This window comes from Hesperophylax consimilis, chromosome 7 (genome assembly GCF_061612785.1).
Source record: "Hesperophylax consimilis isolate HC1 chromosome 7, BYU_Hcon_1.0, whole genome shotgun sequence".
Taxonomy (NCBI): domain Eukaryota; kingdom Metazoa; phylum Arthropoda; class Insecta; order Trichoptera; family Limnephilidae; genus Hesperophylax; species Hesperophylax consimilis.
The window spans coordinates 41325879-41349593 of record NC_142842.1 but is presented as its reverse complement, the minus strand read 5'-3'; the positions used below and the strand labels follow the sequence as shown (position 1 = coordinate 41349593).

Sequence of the window (23715 nt, the reverse complement as noted above, 5' to 3'; positions counted from 1 at the left end):
TAAAAGTAGCGGCTTTTGTCTACCGACTGTCGGAATCATATTCATACCGTGCTCGCAAATATCGCCAACTGACCATGGATTTTGTCAATATCGTATTAATATAGGGTTTTATCGATCTATTATGCTAGATACACAAAAACTCACTGGTAGAGAAGCTTAGAGGATATCGGATACTGTAGCACTGAAGATATTTCTCTTAATTGTGTGTGGTTGTTTGTGCAGGCTCTGACGCTGGATGAGGGCGGGGCGCACGGGGCGCAGGCTGCTGCTGGGGGGCGGAGCGCTGCTGGGGGCCGCCGGGGGGGCCCTGCTACTGCTGCGCTGGGGCATGCTCTGCACCAGCCACACCGTGTGGCAACATGTTGACAAAGTGGTCAGTAGCACTTCATTGAGGGTGTGTTTTCTGTTTTAATTGCTGACATAATATAAGGAAAGGGAGCCAGAAAAAAATAACTAAGTTTATGTCTTTTTTTATGATTTGCCACGATTTCGATTGTTTTTTTTTCATAATTACGTATCGTAGAATATTGCAAAAATGTATATTTTACACTCAAATTTATCAATTTACGAATTTTATCAAACCTGTATATATTTTTAATTAATAATTTAAATCCAAATAAAGTGTGCTTTTACAATGTCCCATTTCTATATTCAATATCAATCGAAAATAACAGTTTTTACATAAATTTAGACCAACATTGAAAAGAATCCGTTGATTCCATTAAGTGACCAATTTTTAACTACCTTTTTAGGGGCTTTTACATTATAAAATAATAATTTATCAAATTATATTACAAATAAATAATTTATTTTTAATTACATGAAATACCATCGATAGAAAAAAAGTCGCAAAGTAAGCTCCGAAAATTATTAAAAACACGTTTTGTTCATATCAACTTAATATGTTATAGGCATGAAAAAATCATATTGTATCTTTAAATGCAACCAAAGCATTTGTTAAGAGATTTTTGCTCTATTTCAAACGAGTCATGTTTTATTAAATATTTTCACCATTTTCGCTAAATTATTATCGTTTTTTTATTATTAGTACGCTCCCTCTAACATTCGTATTTACATATCGCCCTTTCAAACCATCTTTGAACGCTTACTACGGGGCCTTAAGAATCCACATTATTACCTACCTGCTATTCGCGGAAACTGTGAAATAAAATGTAAAAGTAACGACATTGATAGTATAAAAATGATGAACACATGTACAATTTTTGGCGAAAATTTCCATCCTATCCTGTCTGGTTGCGATTTCTGCAAACTACAATAATTAATTTGAATAACTTACCGACATTTACAATATTCTAAGAAATGTTATTTATATTTCAGTGCATTGAACACATGTCCGGTGACGCCCTTGGAAATTTGTGCGAACCACTTTGTATCCTGGAGGACGTACAAGCCGTAGCCTGCCAGCACACCACCAACAACAAGCACTCCGCTTTCACCGCCACCCTCAACAGCAAAAAGCTGGTCTTCAAGTCCCCCAAGAAGGTCAACGTCTTCGAACCGGACCTCCTCTACTGGCTGGACGAGAAGAATGATCGCCACTACCCTTCGACCGAAGAATTCAGGAACATGATCAAAGAACTGGTTCTCCTCAAAGTGAACATTTCCATATCAGATGAAAAAGCAGACGAGCTAGGTAAACTGCCAAAAGACGACGACTCCAATTCTATAAATCAGAACGATATTTCTAGACGAACAACAGAAATGGACAACGCCTGGTTGCTGATACAAGACTACGAATACCTTCTAACTATACTGTTTACTGATAAGGGTTTATTTCCTAAAAGAGTGGGAACATGCGGTTCGTTCTACGCTGTTGAGCATGCGGAACCACTGAAAGGAGCGTCAGCTTTATTCTCATTGGAAGAAAGCAAAGAAGAATGGGAAAGGCGATCCCGTTTGGCCGTCCTCATATTGGAACTGCTGGAGAAACTCGACAAAGCGCAATTGAAGTTCTGTGACGTAGAGCTGTCGAACTTTGGCGCATCTGGTGGCAAGCTGCGGTATCTAGACTTGAAAGGAATCAGATCAAAGGGGATTCCCTGCTCGGTGGGAGAGGAAGGAGAAACAGATAACTTGCAGCTGGTTTGTGAGAAGGTGTACCTGGGCTGGGTGTTGCGGGCGAGGGTGATGTTACCAGGGTTGCTGGTGTCTCGGAGAGCTCCGACCGTACTGTCGTCTCTACTGCGGCGGTGCGCAGACCCTAACGCTTCTCCACCATCTGCAGAACTAAGGAGGGCCTTGTACAACACTATGGTGAAAAGAGCCTAAATATACAAGAAAGAAATCAAGCAACGATCTTGTAGATTTGAGAGGAGAGCAAACATTTAGGTCCATCGCCGTCACTTCTTTATCCTCCCTTAAACTGAAAACTTTATATGAATTCACTGTCAATTAGTCTAGAAATCGAATCTAGGTAAAAATGAAAATTATTATAGTAACTAGTTTGTTTCTAGTACTTAACTAGAATATCTGAGTATGCCACGGATATGCATAGATACTGAAAGTTTGTTTTATTACAGGTCTACATCATTTATTCCATCATTGATATTTTATCTCAAAATTTAATATTTCAATAAATAATTAAAAATAGACTTTTGGCGAAATACGTGCTAGCGTAAAGATTCACAAACTCAATCTATCTAAAAATTCATAGTTAGCATGTTCTTTGTAAATTTTCAATCATTTTAAATCGCACCTTATTTAAAGTTTCTAAAATTTATATAAATTACCACTCCAGTACCTTTCTAGACCACAAATTTATGAAACTTTGGTCCATTGTAATTTAAATATATTAGAAAATTAGAGAATTTGCCTTCTGATCATTGAATAAACTAAGGTAGACGTTCTTAGGATAATATTAGTCATTGGACCTAACATTTCTTTTTTTAATAATTAGAACATTGTGATAAAATAATATTGAAAGAATGTGATAGAAACTGCCTCCTGCGGTATGCAGATAGATAGATTTGTTTTTCTAATTATTGGAAGTGCTTCCGACTTCTTCAGGGATGTATGAACGATGAGATTCTGTCATAACGGAACTTGTCCAAAGGTAGCTAGACTTTTCAAATAACCAAATGTAATAATACCAAAGTATTGATGTTATAGAGTTTCTGTATGTTCTAGCAATATAAGGTAATCACATTACCGTCTCTTAATTTGTTCAAATGAAGAGACAACCAAACAATTTTCAAAATAATTTGTGAAGTTGTTGGTTTATTGGAGTTTTCTTGAGGCATCTTATGTACATCGTGGTGGCGTTTGCTCTCTGCCCTTGGCTGCTGAGCTGTAAGTACAACGCGGCAATACAACAACCAAAATCTAATCATTAGTATTCAAAAATTATTACATAAAAAGTACGAAATCGAATGTATCAAAATTGGGGAAACTTTAGGAGTAGGAAATCTAAGACGGGTGTGGAACGTTACCAATATCGAAAATTCTAAAAATATCTTCTTTAAAGTCAGTATTGTTCAACATAATATGAATGATGTGTAAAAAAATCATTTGAAACGTGTTTTTACAAATACAACAACATAATTACCCTTTTAAATCCCCACAGTAAATAATCACTTCATTATATACTCAGTGACATTTTATTTAAAATAAAACAATAACTTTGTAAACACCACTTTTTGTTAAGTTTCCAATATTGTGAGCAATATGAATATACAATAGAATTGGTGTTTACAAACTTATGGTTTTATTTAAAATAAGTTTTTAATTATAATGTCATAACGCAAGGTACTACTGATTACCGACATCATTTAGTACGTATGTATAACTTATTAATGATAATGAGCAATAATCATGTGCATACTTCTGAGTGGCAATCGGCTGAGGTGTCGTGAGAAATTCCCATCTCATATTCGGCCCCACTGAGAGACAGCTTGGTTTTCCAATGCCTCGCGAACTCTGGTTCTCCATCAATAGGATAAGGTGCTCCCACAGCCGTTGTGTCCAGATGATGCAAAGATGTGCAAAATGTGACCATCGACATTCGGGCACACCGGGAGTCCCTCCTGAGGCCATACACTGGCTCGCAGACCTAGATGTCTCACTCTGACCCCCACCTAGACTGGCTCGCACACCTAGAAGTCTCACTCTGACGACCACCTAGACTGGCTCGCAGATCTAGATGACTCACTCTGACCCCCCACCTAAACTGGCTCGCAGATCTAGATGTCTCACTCTGACCCCCACCTAGACTGGCTCGCAGATCTAGATGTCTCACTCTGACCCCCACCATATGAAATAATTTTTTTTTAATTAATATATTTTGTATGAAATTTCCCGGCAGAAATTCACTGTCTTCCTAACGGAATTCTAGCGTCAATTGGAACTTTTGAAAATATGTGAAGCGAAAGGGACCTAAGAAAATTGTTATGTAAATACTTTGTTCAATCATTTTGAGGTTGTTATTATATAAACATGTTCTAGCGTTGGTGATATTCATCTCTTTCCAATGATTTGGTAATATTTTGTAAGTAGTTGGTTGTGGTAATTATTTTGTATTAAGTAGATAGTTCAACATCAAATTTATATTGTAGACAATCGAACTTATAGTGAAATTGTTTTTTTTTTAATAATTAATAAAATAATTGACTTATTGATTCTTAGGATAGTAAAAGGACTATTTAATTATGAATTAATTCAATAGATAATAATATATGCAATCATTGGACCAAAATACGATTGCTCATTCATAAAACCCCGTGAAATTTGGGTTACACTCTTTAATGATAATTGTTTTATGCCTGTTCATCTGTACATGTTTCACGTGTTAAGGTTCTTGTAACTCCCCCTTAATCCTTAATCTTTCCCTCCCCGATTTGAGTGCAAAAGTTGTACTGTCTTGGGAAGGTTTTATTTCTTACCAGAATTTAAAAATGGAATATTTTATGAAGTGAAGGCACTTGATTTGACATTTTTCTATTTCTAAAACTGATTATTTTCGGATGATATTTTGATTTACAAATTTACATCAATCTTTGAAAAAGGGATATCCCATACCAAAGAGTGCACTCCAGACAGCTGTTTTCATAAAATGGCTAAAATTTTTGTAATCAACTTTTCAAGTACAACCGAAAAATGTGTCACAGTTCGTCATCTACATTTCCAAATGAAACAGTTTTGCATAAATCTTTATAAACATTAGGTATCACTTTTTTCTTATTCTCAGTAAATACAAGTTTAAGGTTCCAAGTGTCGTTTTGATTGTACCTTGGACCAGCATAAAACACATTTTACTAATATGTACAATGTACATAAATCTTTCGAAATCGTACGGCTAACTGAAAACATTATCAGGAATAATGAAACCTAAAAGCAATCAAATCTGTATATGTAGATATGCAAAATGCTCATATTTTTGACATAATATGGTGCCCTAATGTAAGGGGGGCAAAATACATACCTGCCTTCATAGAACGGTAGCGTATTGAAAATGCAACAAAGTTGATTTCACAGTGAAAAACTTTTGTAAATATAATATTTACTTGTGAATACATATAGTAAATACCTATCTACCTGTATAATCTTCAAATGAGCATTAAATCGGAAACAATAATTAAATTACGATTATAATTTTATTTGCTGTGAAAAAAAAACGTCAGTTTTTCATTCAAAATGAACTTGTTAGATTTATATTTTTTGGAGTCTAAAGTTGCACGCCTTTATTGCCCAAATTTCTAACGATATTAATACTTCACTTTACTCCACTTCACTGCACTCCATTCCACTATACTCCACTCCACTCCATGACACTGCACTCCACAACACTGCACTCCACAACACTGCACTCCACTTCATTCCAATGCGCTCCACTACGCTGGCTTGCACTTCACTCTACGACACTGCACTTCCCTGCACTCCTCTCAACTGCACTCCACTCCACTGCACACCATTATATTCAAAATTCACTACATTTCAAATTTGTCAACAGAAAAAATCTTGACAGAGCACTCTGCTTATATGTTTCATTGTGCGAAGTCACATAATTCGTGAATACCTGAAAAATATTGTAATGATTTTGAAAAATAGTCATGAAACTATCAAAATATTGTTGCAGTATTTAGTCAATTACGATTAAAAAAAAAACAATTAACAAAACATTCTGGATTATTTGTAAAAAATAACTGTAAAACAGATGCCACAGTGAAATAAAAAAAATTACCAAACCTTCTTCTTATTTTCCCTACTTTTCTCCTTATGCAGTATTCGTCTTTCATTCATTTTGATGAAATTACCAACTAGCCTAAAATGATATAATAATGGAACTTGAATAAGACTTTCACAGAACTTGAAAATTAACTTCAAATTTGAAGAATTTTTCAAATTCTCCGAAACAACCCGTCCTAAGTCATTGTGAACTGTTGTTTGTGTGTTGGTGATCTGTAGACATGCTCGGCATCTCGGGAACGATGACAAGTTACCAACATGATCGATAAAACCTTTATCATTCAAACGTGGTAGATACCCTGATCTATTATTTAATCATCTTTCACAGAACGAATCATTTGAAAATGGAAAGGAATTAAAACAAAACTTAAATCTAAACTTGCTCTATTCTACGTTTGTACTAAATATAATATAATGAATAGAGCGATTGTTGAAGTTAATTCAACTCAACATAGGGATTGTATTTATATCGCGCGATCGACGGCATAAAAGCCTGTTCTCACTGATCTATTTCAGGTATATATTACTAAAATATTGCTAATATTTACATGATAATTGGTAAGAAAATCAGTGACAAAAAATGTATCAATGACATCTATGTATTTTAGTCGTAACTACGATTGGTTTTTATTAGTTTACATGTTATCAGATTGATGTGTGAGGCGAAGTAAGCGCCTATCACCAGGCAAACCTCGTAACATTGGGTTGGTAAGTCTGTAGATTGGACAAACTACTGTAACATTGGGTTGGTAAGTCTGTAGATTGGACAAACTACTGTAACATTGGGTTGGTAAGTCTGTAGATTGGACAAACTACTGTAACATTGGGTTGGTAAGTCTGTAGATTGGACAAACTACTGTAACATTGGGTTGGTAAGTCTGTAGATTGGACAAACTACTGTAACATTGGGTTGGTAAGTCTGTAGATTGGACAAACTACTGTAAAATTGGGTTGGTAAGTCTGTAGATTGGACAAACTACTTTAAAATTGGGTTGGTAAGTCTGTAGATTAGATAAACTACTGTAACATTGGGTTGGTAAGTCTGTAGATTGGACAAACTACTGTAACATTGGGTTGGTAAGTCTGTAGATTTGACAAACTTCTGAAATATTATTATATTTTCATGTCACTTTATATTTGTATTTTAATATATCGCTGATATCAGTATTTATATTTAAACTTTTTTAATCACATATAATATGTTTTCGTGGTAATTTTGTCGACAAAATTACTATCATCACTCGGTTATCAAAATTATCAGTTTAAATGTCTTTTTTGTTGTTTATAGACACGAGACAAAACATTATGGTACTGCCTAAAATGTGGGTACAGCTTATCTATTAAAACATTATAATCTTAGTATGTATCTTAGTATATAGATAAAGTAACGACAATATTTTTTTCTAAATCAATGTCAGATTTTCAAATAGAATATGTTTAAATTTGTTTTCTTCACGACACAAATTCTCACAAAAATTATGTATAAACTGAAAATTGAGGTCAAAAAAATTTAAATGGCATAATAAGATGGACGTAATAGATATGGTATTTTTTATTTTATTGATACATTATTTAGAGCAGAGGTTCCCAAACTTTATTGCCCCGTAGACCACTTCCCAATTTTTTTTTCCGTAGACCCCCTGCCTGCCGAATATTAAATTTTCCTAAAACTATTAACGTCCCATGTGATAATCATTTATTTTTTAAGTAAAAATATTCCCTTCCCTTGCCTGCCCAACATCCGGGTGGCGGTATAGTTGCTCTGTCTTTACATTGTGAAGACAGGGGCACCCTTGTGAGGTATTACACCAAATGAAAATGAAGCAGGATAAGCAACGGGAATTTATTTCTGTAGCTAGCCCTACAGAACTGCCCCTTAAGTTCTTTGTCAGTGCTTATTCCGGTCAGTTCTTCTTGTCACATGATATCCGATTCATCAACGTTGCATTTCCATAGTCCAAATGTCCTCAAACTTAGTTTTGAAGTCTGTGTGAAGTGCAATTAAATGTTGAACGTCATTATTACCCTGGACGTTTTTCAAAAACAAATTGGGGAACTAGGAAAATTCGCGGCTTCCAATGTTTTGCTTGAACATATTAATTCTGATGAGAAAAAGAACGTAGACTCTATTTATATACCTCAATTAACAACTTTACGAAATATAAAAATGCAAATATCAAATAAGTAATTTTTCAGTCTATTATATTTGTGTTAGGTCTATTGTGTCATTTACGGAACTCCTAAATGTTGACTTGAGGTAAATGGGGGTCCGCTCGTATGTACCCCCATTTGAATCTCGTGGACCCCTAAATTTTTTTCTAGCTGACATAGACCCCCAGCATGCCGATATCGACCCCTGGGGGTCCATATAGACCACTTTGGGAACCTCTGATTTAGATAGTACATGTGGTTTTTTGTGATATTTCACCCTCCATGCTAGAGATGACCCTGTGTTATGGCGGGTGAATTTTAAGTGTCAGCTACACTACTCGCTTCGACGCTTCGACGAAGTCCTCGACGAAGTTAGCCGAAGTTCGAAGTGCGTGCCCACACACTCGTGCAACTTCGCGAGTAACTCAGTCCAACTCAGTCTCTCAGCTTCGAGTCCTTTGACTCGGGCGCATTTACCGACAACAATCGGAAGTCGGGCGAAGCGAAGCGAAGTTGCCCGAAGCGAAGTGAAGTTCGTGCCCACACTATCGTATTCGGTCAACGTCGATCAACTTCGCGAGTAGTGTAGCTGGGCTTTTACAGTTTGCGGACATAGAATCTATACATTACTATAATATAGAATCTATACATTACTATAATATAAATAAATAAATTATGTATAGCTAGTTTGGGTTGCAAGAAGAGAATGGAGAAGTTAGAGAATTATAAGAACATGAAAAATTTGAGAAATTATTAGTATATAGATCACACTAATTAATTGTGGTATGTACAATGTACATACTATACCGCTAAGTTGGAGAATAAGGATATATCATGTTTTGTTTGAAAGGTGATAAAATTGATAGAGTGTTGTAGTTGTAATGTATTCCGTGTGTAATGATCCATTTCGTAATTTGTTTTTTAGGAATGGGGTTGACTCACGGTTTTTAGGTTTTCAGGGATAAGGTTAAAGATTTTAGGAGCTAGGAAGAAAAATTGTCTTTGAACTGACGTGTTATGTAGTGAAGGTACTTTGCAGTGACCGGTGATTATTGTTCTGGTGGTGTAGTTGTGTTTTAAGAGAGTTTTATTTTTATATTTGAACAGGAAATGTATGTAGGAAAATTTTCGGTGGAGTTGTCGTATGTTTAAGACCTTATACTTTATGAGGAGTCGAGTGAAGGGGTATCTTGTCGGTCGCTTGTTAATGACACGTATTACCATTTTTTGGGCTTTTAGTAGAGGTTCGATGGTAGATTGTGCACAGCCACCCCAGATTATAATGCCGTAAGCTAGTAGGGATTGGCAGAGAGCGTAGTATACAGTTTTAAGAATTGAGATAGTAAGGATATTTCTTAGATTTCGAAAAGCATAAGAGAGCTTGCGGATGCGTGGGTTTAGACTGGCCAAGTGTTGATCCCAGTCATTCTTCCCATCCCATCATTCGTCTATCGACTCCGTAGTAGAGGTAATTTAATACATGTGTTAAGTGAGTTTATATTATACAGGGTGTCCGGAAACTCGTAGTACAAGCGGGAAACTGGTGAATCTACATCACATTTGGAGTCGATTTTGTAGTATATTTTTTTTTTATTTGAGCTTTCGTTTTCGAGTAAATCGAGTTTGAAGTTGACTTTTTTTTTTTTTTTTTTAATCAAATTCTTATAAATTATTACTGAAGATCAAAGTACCCAACTAATTAAAACTATTTGAAAGTAAAACAAATGAAGAAACTCGGATTTGAAGCATAATTTTGAAATCACCCTTCATTTAACCCGGTGTAATCATAAAATATTTCTGCTCTGCAGGGTTAAAACATCTGTTATTTCAACCCTAAACACCAGAAAAAACTTTAACCCTAAAATAGCCGAAAAATATTTTTTTTTGGTTTTTTTTTTTTTTGAAAATGCTCAAATCAAAAAACTTTATGTTTTTTTGGGTTCCCCATGTGGTGTAGATTCTCCAGTTTCCCGCTTGTACTACGAGTTTCCGGACACCGTGTATAGATACAGTTTTTAAATGCCATGAAATGCAACCACTTCTGATTTGCAGAGTATATTTAGTCGTTGGATTGTCTTCACATAAATATTTCTCCAAATAAAAATAAAATATCGGTATACAATAATGCATCTAAGGATAAGTACCCTTTTTTCATATTACTCGAGCAAATTACTGGCAATTAAAATTAATACAAGCAAACGAAAACACATTTATATTGAAGAATATTTTTGCATTAAATTTATTATAATAGTCTATTATTCAACTTTACTTTAATTCTTTTTAACATCTTTTCTCTGTTGTTGGGAAAAAAGTTTTGATTTACGTTTTACAATTTCAATTTCCTATAAGCAATAATTAATATGATCTAATATTCGAATGAAATACTTCCTTATTTAAGAAAACTCTGAACGAAGTATTAGGTAAATTTAGTGGAATAACTTTATCGTAAATGTATTGATGGGAATAACGTTATTGTTATACTAATCGGTGAAATGAATGTGATATACAATTAAAAAAAGCGAAGCGAAGTATGAAAAAAGACATGGAAAATTAAAAAGGTAACGGTCTCAACTAGGAATCGAACCCAGTTTTTCTGGGACAACGCCTCTAACCACTCGGCCATTAACAAGATCTTGGGTTCGATTCTCAGTTGAGACCGCTACCTTGTTCTGTGTCATGTTTCGTTTTGATTTATTAGTATTATCTTCATCAATGAAGTATTGTGTATTCACTTTTTTAATATTTAACTTTTTTTAAGATTCTAGTAAGGGTTCCTAAAAATAGTTATCATAGTATGTATGATAATAATACGATAATTTCTATAGCGCCGTTTTTTATGAAGAATCACCTCAGGGGTACTTTGCCTATTTGACACTGATGATATAATATAGTACTTACTTCATACTTTCCTTTTTATGATACACTTATTAAATATAATTTCAGGATGTAGTGGAGAATTTAGAATATTTATCGCAACAGACATACTTACCTAATTAAAACGTATTTTCTTGTTCGTACTAAATTTACTAAACAGTATGTATTCAATTTGTAATTTCGGTCAGTCGCTCAGAGAAGCAAATAGTGATAAAAATCATAAAAAAATACGTCTTTTTTTGTTAATTATCTCCCATCCAAGTGTGGCTGAATAATTGGGATTTCTATAGTTTAAAAGCCCATAAGACAGAAAAAATGCATGAGGTCGTCAGAAGACCCACTTGGTTACCGACGTTTTGTTTGGCTTCTTGGCCTGTCAAGAGTTAAATCTCCACAACAGTAATTAATTTTCAGAAGAGTAAATTCGCCGTGTTTTACCGAATTTCCAACTTTCAACCGTCGGTTTTGTCAACTCCGTTCGGTCGGACGTGGTCGGACGACACAACGAGTGTGTGGCTTGTGTGCTTAAATAAACCACTGCCCCCACTACCTCGTGCGGCTGGTTTAATCACATCAACTCTCGCTCTCGCTCTCGTTATCGCTACTACCCAGTTCACAGTGTTCACACAGAGCGATTTTAGTTGATCAAGTCGGAGTTGAATTACACTTGAAAGTTAATCGACAAGTGTGAACAGCCTTTCAACAGAGTTGATCATGTTTTTAGTTGAACGACGAAAGTTGAAAGCCCGTCTACTTTTATTGTTCAAGTTTGAGTCATCGTTCGATCGAAACATGTGAACATATTGCCCCGTTCTGGCAGAGCGATTTTAATTCCCCCGTTGCCAGGTATTGTAGCGTCATTTGTAACTTAGTTTTTGCCGGGACAACCGCGCGCATAACTGTTTCCTGTTTTTGGATTTTTCTCGAATCTTAGACAACAGTACATCAAATTATTCTGCCGAAATTCGAAATGATTGCGATAGCCTTCGCTATCTTCTAACGCCTTATAATTATATCATTGTGATCCATTTTTTAGCCCACATACGAAGTTTTTTGTGCTTTTTTAAAAGGTCCGAAATCATAGGGTCGCAAGCAGCTATAACTTCACTAGACGCCATCTTGATTAACAAAATCGGTTCGAGTTAAATTGAAACGTCTGAAGACATCTTGTTCAATTTTTGTCGTTCAATAAAAGTCGTTCAATTAAAATCGCTCTGTCAGAACGGGGCATACCCCTCTCACTCCAACACCATCTCAGGGTTGCCAATTCGTGGGGAATTCCCCATTTTTTGGGGAATTTTTAAGATTTTTAAAGGGAAAATGCTGGAATTCTAGGCACTTCTTGATATCCAAAAATTAAAAAAAATAATAATGATTGATAAGCAGTTTGCCAACATATTCACGATAATTGTGAGAAAGTACAATAATTTTGTTAAATTTTGTTAACATCGCAACATTTTTCTATTTTTAAACTCTGAACGAAAGACAAAACCAAAAGATAATAAAAATAAATGGTAATATCAATAGAATTTAACCCATTTTGAAAGTAAAGTAACTTGAATATTGGAACATCTATTGTAGGTATTTTAGAATATTTGCATTGGCAACCCTTCTCCCACCACAGTGACCACAGACACAGATTAGATAGATGATTTATGACACAGACAACACAGATAACAACCTTGAAGACCTTGAATATTGAATTGGTGGAATTCAATTTTAATTCACCAACTGATGAGATATTTGTCTTGTTTTACTCGCTTGCCAGTTCGGTCTTTTATATCCAGTGCATTACAAACTGTCAAGATGAGTACCAAACATTTAGGAAAAGGTAAATATTCTTATAATTTAATTCTTATTTACAAAAAATAACACGATTCATTAACTATGGGACAGTTTTTGACAGTTGAGTTGTCAGATTTGACAGTTGAAAACTGTTGTGATAAATGGAAAATTGTTATGTTCAGTACATATCTATGTAGGTACATATTGGTTTAGGAAATAATATTTTAACTACCTTCCTCTCCTTCCTTTTCTTTCAAAAGACGTGCAAAAGACCCTCCACAGAGCACTCCAAAAGATCACAGATGGCTGAGTTTTTAAACTATGTTTAAATATATATGCAAATTCACAACTTATAGTGATTTATTTTTGGGGTATCATGTTGCGCTTTGCCCTACCTCCTTCTTTGGCCAATGTTTCGGGGTATCATGTTGCGCTTTGCCCTACCTCCTTCTTTGGCCAATGTTTCGGGGTATCATGTTGCGCTTTGCCCTACCTCCTTCTTTGGCCAATGTTTCGGGGTATCATGTTGCGCTTTGCCCTACCTCCTTCTTTGGCCAATGTTTCGGGGTATCATGTTGCGCTTTGCGCTTCCTCCTTCTTTGGTCAATGTTTCGGACAGCATTACAGTGTCCGATGTGAGTTTAAGCTTAGCTTAAAAAACTCAAAATAATCCAGAATAGAAAAAATGAGACATTTTTAAGTGTAATAAAAATAAATCAATTTGATATAATTAGTGATCTTCTATAATGCTTTAATTTTTATCTACTAGACAAACTAATCACAATAATGACTTCCACGTACCATACAAGACAGAAAGAAAATATTATAGTCAAAAGAATGAACAAATCAAAAATATATAAATTATTTTATTTTTTTTGGTAAACTAATGTTTTAAGACAAGATTTTTTATGCATAGCACAAAGGGTAACAATTATTTTACAAGCAATAATTATTAGCCTGAAACACTCATCCACATTGAAAAATCTCCTGATAAAAGATACATGACGCCAACGGGAAGATACATGACGTCCCGTTGGCGTCATGTATCTTTTATCAGGAGATTTTTCAATGTGGATGAGTGTTTCAGGCTAATAATTATTGCTTGTAAAATAATCAAAAATATATAATCATTTACTGTATAAGCCAATAATTCAAATGTATAACTTAGTTCTCAGTGAAATAAAAAATATATCTAACCTGTAAATATTAGAAATAAGCAAAGTGTAAATGAAAATTTAAAGTTTTTATATTAGACCACATGAAGTGGAACCATTTGTTCAATAAATAAATAATTTATCTGAAAGATAAATCTAGATTTTAATTAATTTAGTACTAGATTATATTAACTTGATATGATTTTGTTTATGTACCCACATTAAAATGTAAGATCTATATCATGACTAATGGTTTTTTATTAGGATCGGTGGTGCCACCCTTCACCGGGAAACTGCGCGTATACAGCATGAGGTTCTGTCCGTTCGCCCAGAGAACCATCCTGGTGCTGAACGCCAAGAAGGTGGACTATGAAGTAGTCAACATCGACCTCATGGAAAAACCCGAATGGCTGACCACTAAAAGCCCTCTAGGTGAATATTACTTCCAATCTAAAGTTCTGATCTGAATTTGGTACAGATTGTATTTATGTCACCTAAGAACAGGAAACCCTAGTGAGGACTGTGAAAAAACAAATTAATTTATACTTATTATACTTTATACTTATGTCATGTACAAACTTTGCAATTGCAACTAATAATAATAATAATTTGATAATATTATGTTATCGGTACTGCAGATATGGATGATTACAGATAAGCTAAACACATTACACATCATAGGAGCAATTTTCCGCTTTGATTTTCGCCTTGATAACATTATAAATACAATCGTCTACTGTCTGTTTGTTTATAGAAGAATTAAGACATGTATTATTAAACTACAGAAACGCGAATACAATAGTTTTAGGTGACATTAATTTAAATATATCGCACGATTATACATCGAACGATAAAGATAATTACTTAAATATGATGGCGGAATTGAATTATGTGTCGTGTATTAACTCTTACACCAGAAACGTCAATGGGCAACGTCCATCATGCATTGATCACATTTTCACAAATATCAAGGATATAAATAATTTAAACTCGGGAATTATAAAAACCTCAATTACCGACCATTACATGACTTTGCTACATTACAATTCAATAATACCTCAGGCGATAAACCAACATTGCGGACAAACTGCTAATAATAAGAAAGAAATATCTGTTGTTAATATCGAATCTTTGAAAAATAAATTGTCATCTGAATTATGGTTAGATATTCTCCGAAGTGATAACGTCAACGAGTGCTGTAAAATATTTGAAAATAGATTAAAGAACTTATAAATGATTCAAAAAAAATTATTCCAAAAGGAAATACAGCAAAATTTCGTAAAATCAAACCGTGGATAACACATGGGCTTGTTGTGTCCATAAGACACAAATAATGGCTTTATAAAGAAACAAAAAAAACCACTAGACATTAAATTAAATGTTCATTTTAGAGAATACAAAAATAAATTAACCACTCTCATAAAAAACACGAAAGAAAATTATTATAAAAATAAACTTGATGATTCTGAAAATGACAGTAAGAAAGTTTGGAATATAATCAATGAAATCATGGAAAATAAACAAAAAACCAAAAGTAATACTATTAAGAGTGTAATACAAAACAATAACATAATTAACTGTATTGAAGAACCTAAAAAAGGAGCAAACGCTTTTAATGATTTCTTTGCAAATATCGGAAAGAGTCTAGCAGAAAAAATTACCGTGAAAAAAAAAAATAATATGTATATTGAAAATATTCCGAATATAGAAACTAAACTTGAACTCTTCGAACCAACCAATCCGTCTGAAATTGTACAAATTATATCAAAAATGCGAGGTGGTTCTGCTCCGGGATTTGACGGTCTCGCCGTAAAAACACTAAAAATCATTAAAAATTATGTTTCTACACCAATCTCTCATATTATAAACAATAGCTTTAAGACAGGAGTTTTCCCGAGCACGTATAAGAAAACCATAATCTCTCCAATATTTAAGTCCGGTAGCCCGGAGGACATTTCTAATTATAGACCCATTTCACTCTTATCTAATATATCGAAAATTTTTGAAAAAATTGCTAAAAAAAGACTAACTGCATTCTTAAAAAAAAACTCGATTATAAATGAAAATCAATTCGGTTTCACAGAGGGAAAAAGTACCCAAGATGCAATTGCAAAAATTTCATCTAATATTCAGAGTACCCTGAACAAATCAAATAAATGTATCTATAGGAATTTTTATTGACTTAAAGAAAGCTTTTGACAGCATTTCCCATGAAAGACTTATATTAAAATTAAAAGAAAATGGCATTGACCACTTAGCCCTTAAATGGATAGAAAGCTACTTAACAGAGAGACCTCAAATTGTAAAATTAAACCAAACTTTTAGTACACCACTAACAAGTACATTTGGCATTCCTCAAGGCACGGTCCTCGGACCATTACTATTTTAATGTATGTAAATGACATTTTCCAACAGAAAATCAGAGGTGAATTAATCTCTTATGCTGATGATACTGTTTTATTAATAAAAGGTCAAACATGGGAACTAGTTAACAAACTTGCAAATGAATGTATTAATATCTTAAAATCATGGTTTGATAATAACCTACTCCCACTTAATGCTAAAAAAACAACATATGTATTATTTTCGCTACAAAAAATACCTAAACACAAAGTAAATATCATAATCCATGATGAAAATTGTGACAATGTCAACTGTAAACTACTTAATCCTATTTGTACTGTAATCAACTCTTCTTCTGAAATTAAATATCTTGGTGTGATCATCGATGAAAATCTATAATGGAAAAGCCATATTAGGGAGTTAGTAAAGAGAATAAGGAAATGTATATATATATTTGTCAGGTTAAGAAATATTTTAAATGTGAAAATACTAAAAAATGTATATTATGCTCTTGTCCACTCCTTGCTTATTTACGGAATCATAGCTTGGGGAGGATCTTATAAAAACAACCTTAACTCAGTAAAAGTCTCGCAAAAAATTATTATAAAGGTAATACTTAAAAAAAACTCTACTTTCCCAACAAAATTGCTTTTTAAATTGTTTCCAGTACCAAATATTGATGATATATTTAAGCAAACTTCCATTATAAAAATGTGTAAAGAAAAAAATAACACAGAATATCAAGAATTTTACAAACTCATGAGAAATGGAAATCAATTTATTACGCCAATCTTTAAAACAACTCAAATGCAAAACCATTATATTTACCAAGCCATAAAAAACTACAATAATCTCCCTTCCGAATTGCGCTGTATTACGAACCAACAAGAACAAATAAATAAAATCAAACTTTTTTTCCAAAAAACCTTATATTAAAAAAAAAATAATAATAATAAAACATATATATATTATATATTTTATTTTATTATTTTTATTTTTTTTATTTTATATATTATATATTTTTACACATAACATAATATTATAACATTGAACCTAAGTAAGAATCGTGGCTCCCTTATCAGGCACAAGAGCTCCTCTTTTCTGATAAGGTATACATGACCAATTATGAACCTTAATATTATATTTTGCAAAATATGTATGTAAATGTAACCCATATGATGTATATTAAAATAATAAAAATAAAAATAAAATGTATTAGAAACTTGAAGCATATATTTTTTTGTTTATTACTTCACTTGGCAAACTAATGATAAAAGTTACTTGTTTCTGCTTAGTTACATAACATTGAAATGGATAATATATTTTATGATAACAGATAAATGATGTATTTGATAGTCTAAAATTGCTTGCGTTGATAAGATTTCAGATTCCATTACGTGATACACTCTATGAGTCGGGATTTATTTCAGTGCAGAAATTCTCGCATTGCCCAAAAACAATGGAGAGAAATAATTATTCAATGAGTTAATTAAGTCAATGGACATCTTCAATTTTTCGCTAAATAAATACAAACGATTGTTACTGAAGCAGTATAGTTATCTATATTTTTTAATGGTCCAATGTGAAAGCTCCTACAAAGGGCATAAATAATTAAATACATAGTATAACATAGAGCAATGTCGCTGCATCTGCACTTATAACCTCTATTTTAGTAACATGCGTCGCTTAATTTTAAAGTACCGTACAAGAGTCCCAACTCTGCGTAGCCATTGTGACTATGGCATCGCCAATTGGGGTGTGTTGTGAGGCTGAAGGGAGAAGAGAGGGAAAGAAAATGCGGAAGAGAAGTTCCTGGCTATTCATATCTGATCACGAAACATGTATATCGGTAGCCACCACTTGGTACAATGTTTTGATTCGCTTTATTTAGGTGTTTATAAAATATATCATTGCCATCTGTTGATGGCTTTGGAAAGAATAGTTTAGCTATCCTGTCTGTTGATTTGAAAATCAACATTTTTGTCATAAATTTATTGTGACAAAATGTATTTGCACATTAATTTGCTGGTACTAAAAGTAATTTAGGATTTTATGAAAAACCTCAAATTATTATTATTTCGCGATGATTTTCATGTGATTGATTTCTGAGCATTTAATTATTGTTCAATATTGCGATTCTAGGAAAGGTGCCATCTCTTGAAATTGAAGAAAATGTTGTCATTTACGAGAGTCTGATTACTGCGGAATATCTGGAGGACAAGTACCCTCTCCCGAAGCTGGTCTCCTCGGATCCCCTGAAGAAGGCTCAGGACAAGCTGATTGTGGAAAACTTTAGTGCGGTAAATAAAAGCCCTTGAAATAATAGACCAAAATAATTCTTTCTAAAAAGCATCTAGAAATTACAAGATTGAGACTAGTTGTAATAATGACATATTTAAAGAGTTATGAATTTATAGCATATTGAAAAATGACTTGGATACGATTCTTTCGGAAAGATTTCTACCCATAGAACACAAGAAATGTGATGTGGACGTGTTTTGTGATCCAAAAGTCTGACCTGCAGAACTGTGAAATTTCACCTGCAGAACTGTGTTTTATGTGATAACAATATACAATCTCAGAAAAGTGTAAGAGAGACAGAGACTAGCCAGTGGTGACGTTGGTTTCCTTTGAAATCTGCAAGACATTTCTAGTATTATTCTTTATTATGTTTTTACCTGTGGATGAATCAACTACTCATTAATATATTTCAAGCGAGGTTTGGTATTACGAGTAAGGGTGCCCGCAAACGAGATACCTTACTTGCGGCAACTATTTTGTCGCAGTTGTCGTCTTCAAATTGAGTGCGTACACGAGAGACTTTATTTGCAGCAACTATTTTGTAATACAAATATGTACAAAAACACTAAAATAACAAATATGGGTAGTAAGTACTTGGAGGAAATATACTAGTATGTATAAAATTTTAATTCGTATAGTCTCCAAAGACTATAATAAGAAATAATATAATCGTTTAGCTGGGGAGAAAGTTGCGGCAGCCGAAACTAAAAAATCTTTTTGTGCGCACCTCCATGGCAACTCTATACACCGTAGTGGATTTTACGCCCGCAATAGTTGCAATGCAACAATCTCCGCAACTAAAGTCTCTCGTCTGCGGGGGCTCTCAATGGTAATAAACAACTCACTTATATTTTTATTGCCTACTTGAATTGACTACATTATACCATGAACTCAATTGAGAAAGGGAAGCAAAGATGGTTTGGATATGTAGAGAGTATCGATATGGAAAGATTTATAAGAATAATATTTATCATCAAGTAAATAAATTCCTTATTTCATATCATATCAAGAGTTGGTATGAGAACAGAAGAGTATGAGGCGATGTATTAATGTGAATGCAAGGAGTGTACAGCAAGACAGATGTATGTGGCTTTCTATCCTCTCTACCTACCACTGCAAGGAAATTGAATGATGATTAGTTAGTTATGAGTTTTGGCAAAACACCATGGGCACAATCAATGAATATTCCAAGAGATATTTGTGTCCATTTTGAATCTACTTGACTCCACCATCCTTTCCACTGTGACAACCATTGCACTAACTATCCATATCATTCCCCACTAGTGCCATTTCACCCAACTGCCAATACATATACAGACCTTTTCGATATATTTAAAATCTCTCCGTCCTACATAAAAGCAAAAATAACTGATATGTTCCTATGTTTGTAAAAATATAAGCATATATTGTAGTGATATATATTATATGTATGTACTAATTTATTTCTGCATAATGTTTGTAAATTTTCGACATGTATTATATTTGTAAAAGCCCTATGGGCGTTCATTAAATAAGAAAATAGAATGTATAAAAAATCTAATTTTCCAGTTGACAGTTGTGTTCCACAAAGCCCTGATGCTGAAGGATGAAGTGAACGAAGCCGTGATCTCCCAGTTCTACCGGGGTCTGGAAGCCCTGCAGAGGGAGCTGACCAAGCGCGGGGACAAGTTCTTGGGCGGAGCGGCTCCCGGGATTGTGGACTACATGATCTGGCCGTGGTTTGAACGCTTCGGTGTACTGCCCAAACTAGGCGAAACGCGTTTCAACATAGACAAGTCAAAATTCAGTGTACTTGTAAGTAAATTACCAATTAATACATAATTTACGTTTAATTGTGTAGGGTTTATATCTCATATTTACAACCTCAAATTACCTCAAAAACCTAAAATTGCATAAAAATAAATCTAAACTTCAATATTCTCATACATCAATGATATTCCTATTATACTAAATGCACAATCTTAATATATATGAGCTTGGCCTATTTCATTATATTGCTCGCATGCATTCCTATGCATAGCTCTGGTACAAAAATGTCATATTACATGAAATGTAATGATGTAGTGCCAATACATCAACTATTACACCACCTCCCGACTCTGGTACAAAAATTTCACATTACACGAAATGTAATGATGTACTGCCAATACATCAACCATTAATAAAAAATAAAAATAAATAATAATAATTACACCACCTCACGGCTCTGGTACAAAAATGACCCATACACGAAATTTATGCAAATACACCAACCACCTCACCACCTCATTTGTAGTAATACAAAGAGGTGCGACAAATACATTTTGTGATGTGCTGGGACATTTTTAGTGCATCTTGTATGAGGTACTCAACATTACGGCATGTGCACAAGTTAATATTAATAAATACATTATTATTGTATGTTCTGTATATTTTAAAAGAAAAAAATGGTGTAGAAGACGATTTCGGGAAGTTCTACTATATAATTATTATAGAAAATTCCTTTCCGTTAGATGTTTAGCTATTTTTATTTTTATTTCAGCTGGCCTGGATTGAGTCCATGAAGCAGGACCCCGCAGTGGTCCCCCACTTCCTAGACTTGGACACCCATGTCCAATACCTACAATCCAAAATCAACGGTAAACCTGACTACGATATGCTTGAAAAGTGAAACAGAGATTTATGAAATACTTATTTTGATATATATTTTCTTACTTGTCAAACCTAAGTGCATTTATACTACACTACTTTAATTTCGAAAAAAGTTTTTTATCTTTTTTTATGTAGAATCACCCCCTGAAGTTAGCGCACTTTACCCCCGGACACCCTGTATAGACTTCTTGATATTATCATAAATTCATTGAAAAATCTAGATTTTTTATTCAAAATATTATGTATAGAATCATTGATTATTTAATTTTATGTTTTCAATGAATTACATATTCACTGAAAACTTGCACTTGCGTAATTGAAAACAAACCCAATAGCGGCTATTACACATCCACTTCGGAGCGACGGTGCTGAACGGTACAGAAAAGTAAAGTCCAAATGTAAGGTAACAGATTACGACGCAGCCCATTGTAAAAATGTTCTGCTCGGCAGCCAAGAGCGGCTTGTGGTACCGTCGCTCTGAAATCTTTATGTAATTGCCGCAGATGAGTTGGTGTTGTGAACTAACCCGGGCGTACTTAAACTTTATTTGACACACTTGCTTTTTTAAGTACTGATATTTTTAATTGTATATAAAATGGATTAACTAAATATACTAAAAATATAATCGACCAATGATTGTTTTCTTCTTTATACATATTATGCATAATTATTATAATATTTACACATTTACGTTACCTATTAACCTATTAGGGAAAATGTTTGCGGAAAACTCGACCCTCGACGACAGAGGTGCTGTTCCGCCGTCGGTTCCTCACTGCGGCTTCTATATGAAAAAGCTGAGGATCCGGCATCGGGATGTACTCCACGTCATACGGGGGCTCGATGTTAACAAAGCTAGTGGACCTGATGGAATACCTGCCCTGGTATTGCAGAGGTGTGCTGCGGAAATAGTTCCAGTTTTGACAAAGCTCTTCAAAATATCCCTGAAGTGTGGCACTGTGCCCTCTGGTTGGAAAAAAGCGGTCATTCACCCTATTCCCAAGAAAGGTGACCGCTCCAACCCGGCCAACTACCGCCCCATAGCGATCACATCAGTTCTGTCCAAAGTGATGGAACGTGTGATCAACGACAAACTGCTCACATACCTCGAGAAGAACAAAATTATCCACGACCATCAATACGGATTCCGGCGGAACCGCTCGTGCGGTGATCTTCTCGCGTATGTGAAGCATGTTTGGGGGCGGTGCCTGGAACGTCACGGTGAGACCCAAACGGTCTCACTAGACATATCCAAGGCCTTTGACCGGGTCTGGCACCGAGGACTTGTCAACAAATTGCCTTCTTACAGACTTCCCGCATCCCTGTGTACGTGGATTGCTGACTTTTTAAGGGATAGGTCGATTCAGGCAGTTGCTGACGGTTTCACCTCATCCTCACACTCCATAAATGCTGGCCTCCCACAGGGATCGGTTCTGTCTCCGACTTTGTTTTTATTGCACATCAATGACCTTTTGACATGTGCACCGATTCATTGTTACGCGGATGACGGTACAGTTCATGATAGCTTTTTGTTTGACAAGCCTTCAAAGGGCACACAAACTCCAACGGCTCGGAGGGCTTTGAAGCAGAGAATGGACGGTTATCTCAAGAGTATTTCCTCGTGGGGTAAAAATAATCTCGTCGAATTTAATGTTTCAAAGACCCAATCCTGTCTGATTACGTCTAAAAGGGATCCAAATGATAATCTAGTCTCCTTCAACGGAAGCAATCTTCCGAACAGGCCTTCCATTGATATGCTTGGTGTAACTATAAGTGACCAGCTCAGGTACGGGGGCTCCATCCAAGCCAGAGTAACGTTGGCCTCTCAGAAGCTGGGCGTACTGTACAGGGCCCGCAGATACTTAAATAGTACACAACTGCTGACCCTGCACAAATCGCAAGTGCGCCCTACTGTCGAATTTGGCAGCCATCTCTGGTCCGGAGCCCCTAAATACCTGAAAAAAACCCTTGACTCTGTGCAAAAACGGGCGGTCCGTTTGATAGTTTCCCCAATCTTAACAAATGGACTGCAATCTTTAGAGCACAGGCGTCAGGTAGGAATGCTGTCCTTGTTCTATCGGTATTACAATGGAAGATGCTCTGAGGAACTAGCGCCATTGATCCCTTCGGCACCGGTGCGTAGTCGGGATACACGCCAAACGTGCGCCCTACATTTGTACACGGTTGACATTTGTCACATGAGAACGGGTCGCTTTTACGATTCGTTCTTAAGTTCAACAGCTCGGCTGTGGAACGAACTGCCGGCCTCTGTGTT

The 23715-nt window shown here is 34.9% G+C and overlaps 2 protein-coding genes across 2 annotated transcripts; both read left to right on the top strand.

Moving 5' to 3' along the window:
• The first annotated feature begins 319 nt into the window (after positions 1-319).
• On the top strand, positions 320-2289 carry LOC149422797 (divergent protein kinase domain 1C-like). Its single transcript, XM_089634011.1, has 2 exons — positions 320-373; positions 1339-2289. The coding sequence occupies exons 1-2, from the start codon at positions 329-331 to the stop codon at positions 2287-2289; spliced, it is 996 nt and encodes a 331-aa protein (XP_089490137.1). The 5' UTR covers positions 320-328.
• A 10611-nt stretch (positions 2290-12900) lies between these two features.
• LOC149422796 (pyrimidodiazepine synthase-like) lies at positions 12901-21459 on the top strand. Its single transcript, XM_089634010.1, has 5 exons — positions 12901-13057; positions 14430-14597; positions 18651-18808; positions 20358-20603; positions 21331-21459. The coding sequence occupies exons 1-5, from the start codon at positions 12961-12963 to the stop codon at positions 21457-21459; spliced, it is 798 nt and encodes a 265-aa protein (XP_089490136.1). The 5' UTR covers positions 12901-12960.
• The last annotated feature ends 2256 nt before the right edge of the window (positions 21460-23715 follow it).

Bases quoted from the DNA above. Each gene is read 5' to 3' on its own strand.
- LOC149422796 (XM_089634010.1), top strand. From the start codon at position 12,961: ATGAGATATTTGTCTTGTTTTACTCGCTTGCCAGTTCGGTCTTTTATA. The intron at 14,598-18,650 runs GTGAATATTACT...TTGCGATTCTAG, and splicing joins GACCACTAAAAGCCCTCTAG to GAAAGGTGCCATCTCTTGAA. The intron at 20,604-21,330 runs GTAAGTAAATTA...TTTTTATTTCAG, and splicing joins AGTCAAAATTCAGTGTACTT to CTGGCCTGGATTGAGTCCAT.
- LOC149422797 (XM_089634011.1), top strand. From the start codon at position 329: ATGCTCTGCACCAGCCACACCGTGTGGCAACATGTTGACAAAGTG. The intron at 374-1,338 runs GTCAGTAGCACT...TTTATATTTCAG, and splicing joins GGCAACATGTTGACAAAGTG to TGCATTGAACACATGTCCGG.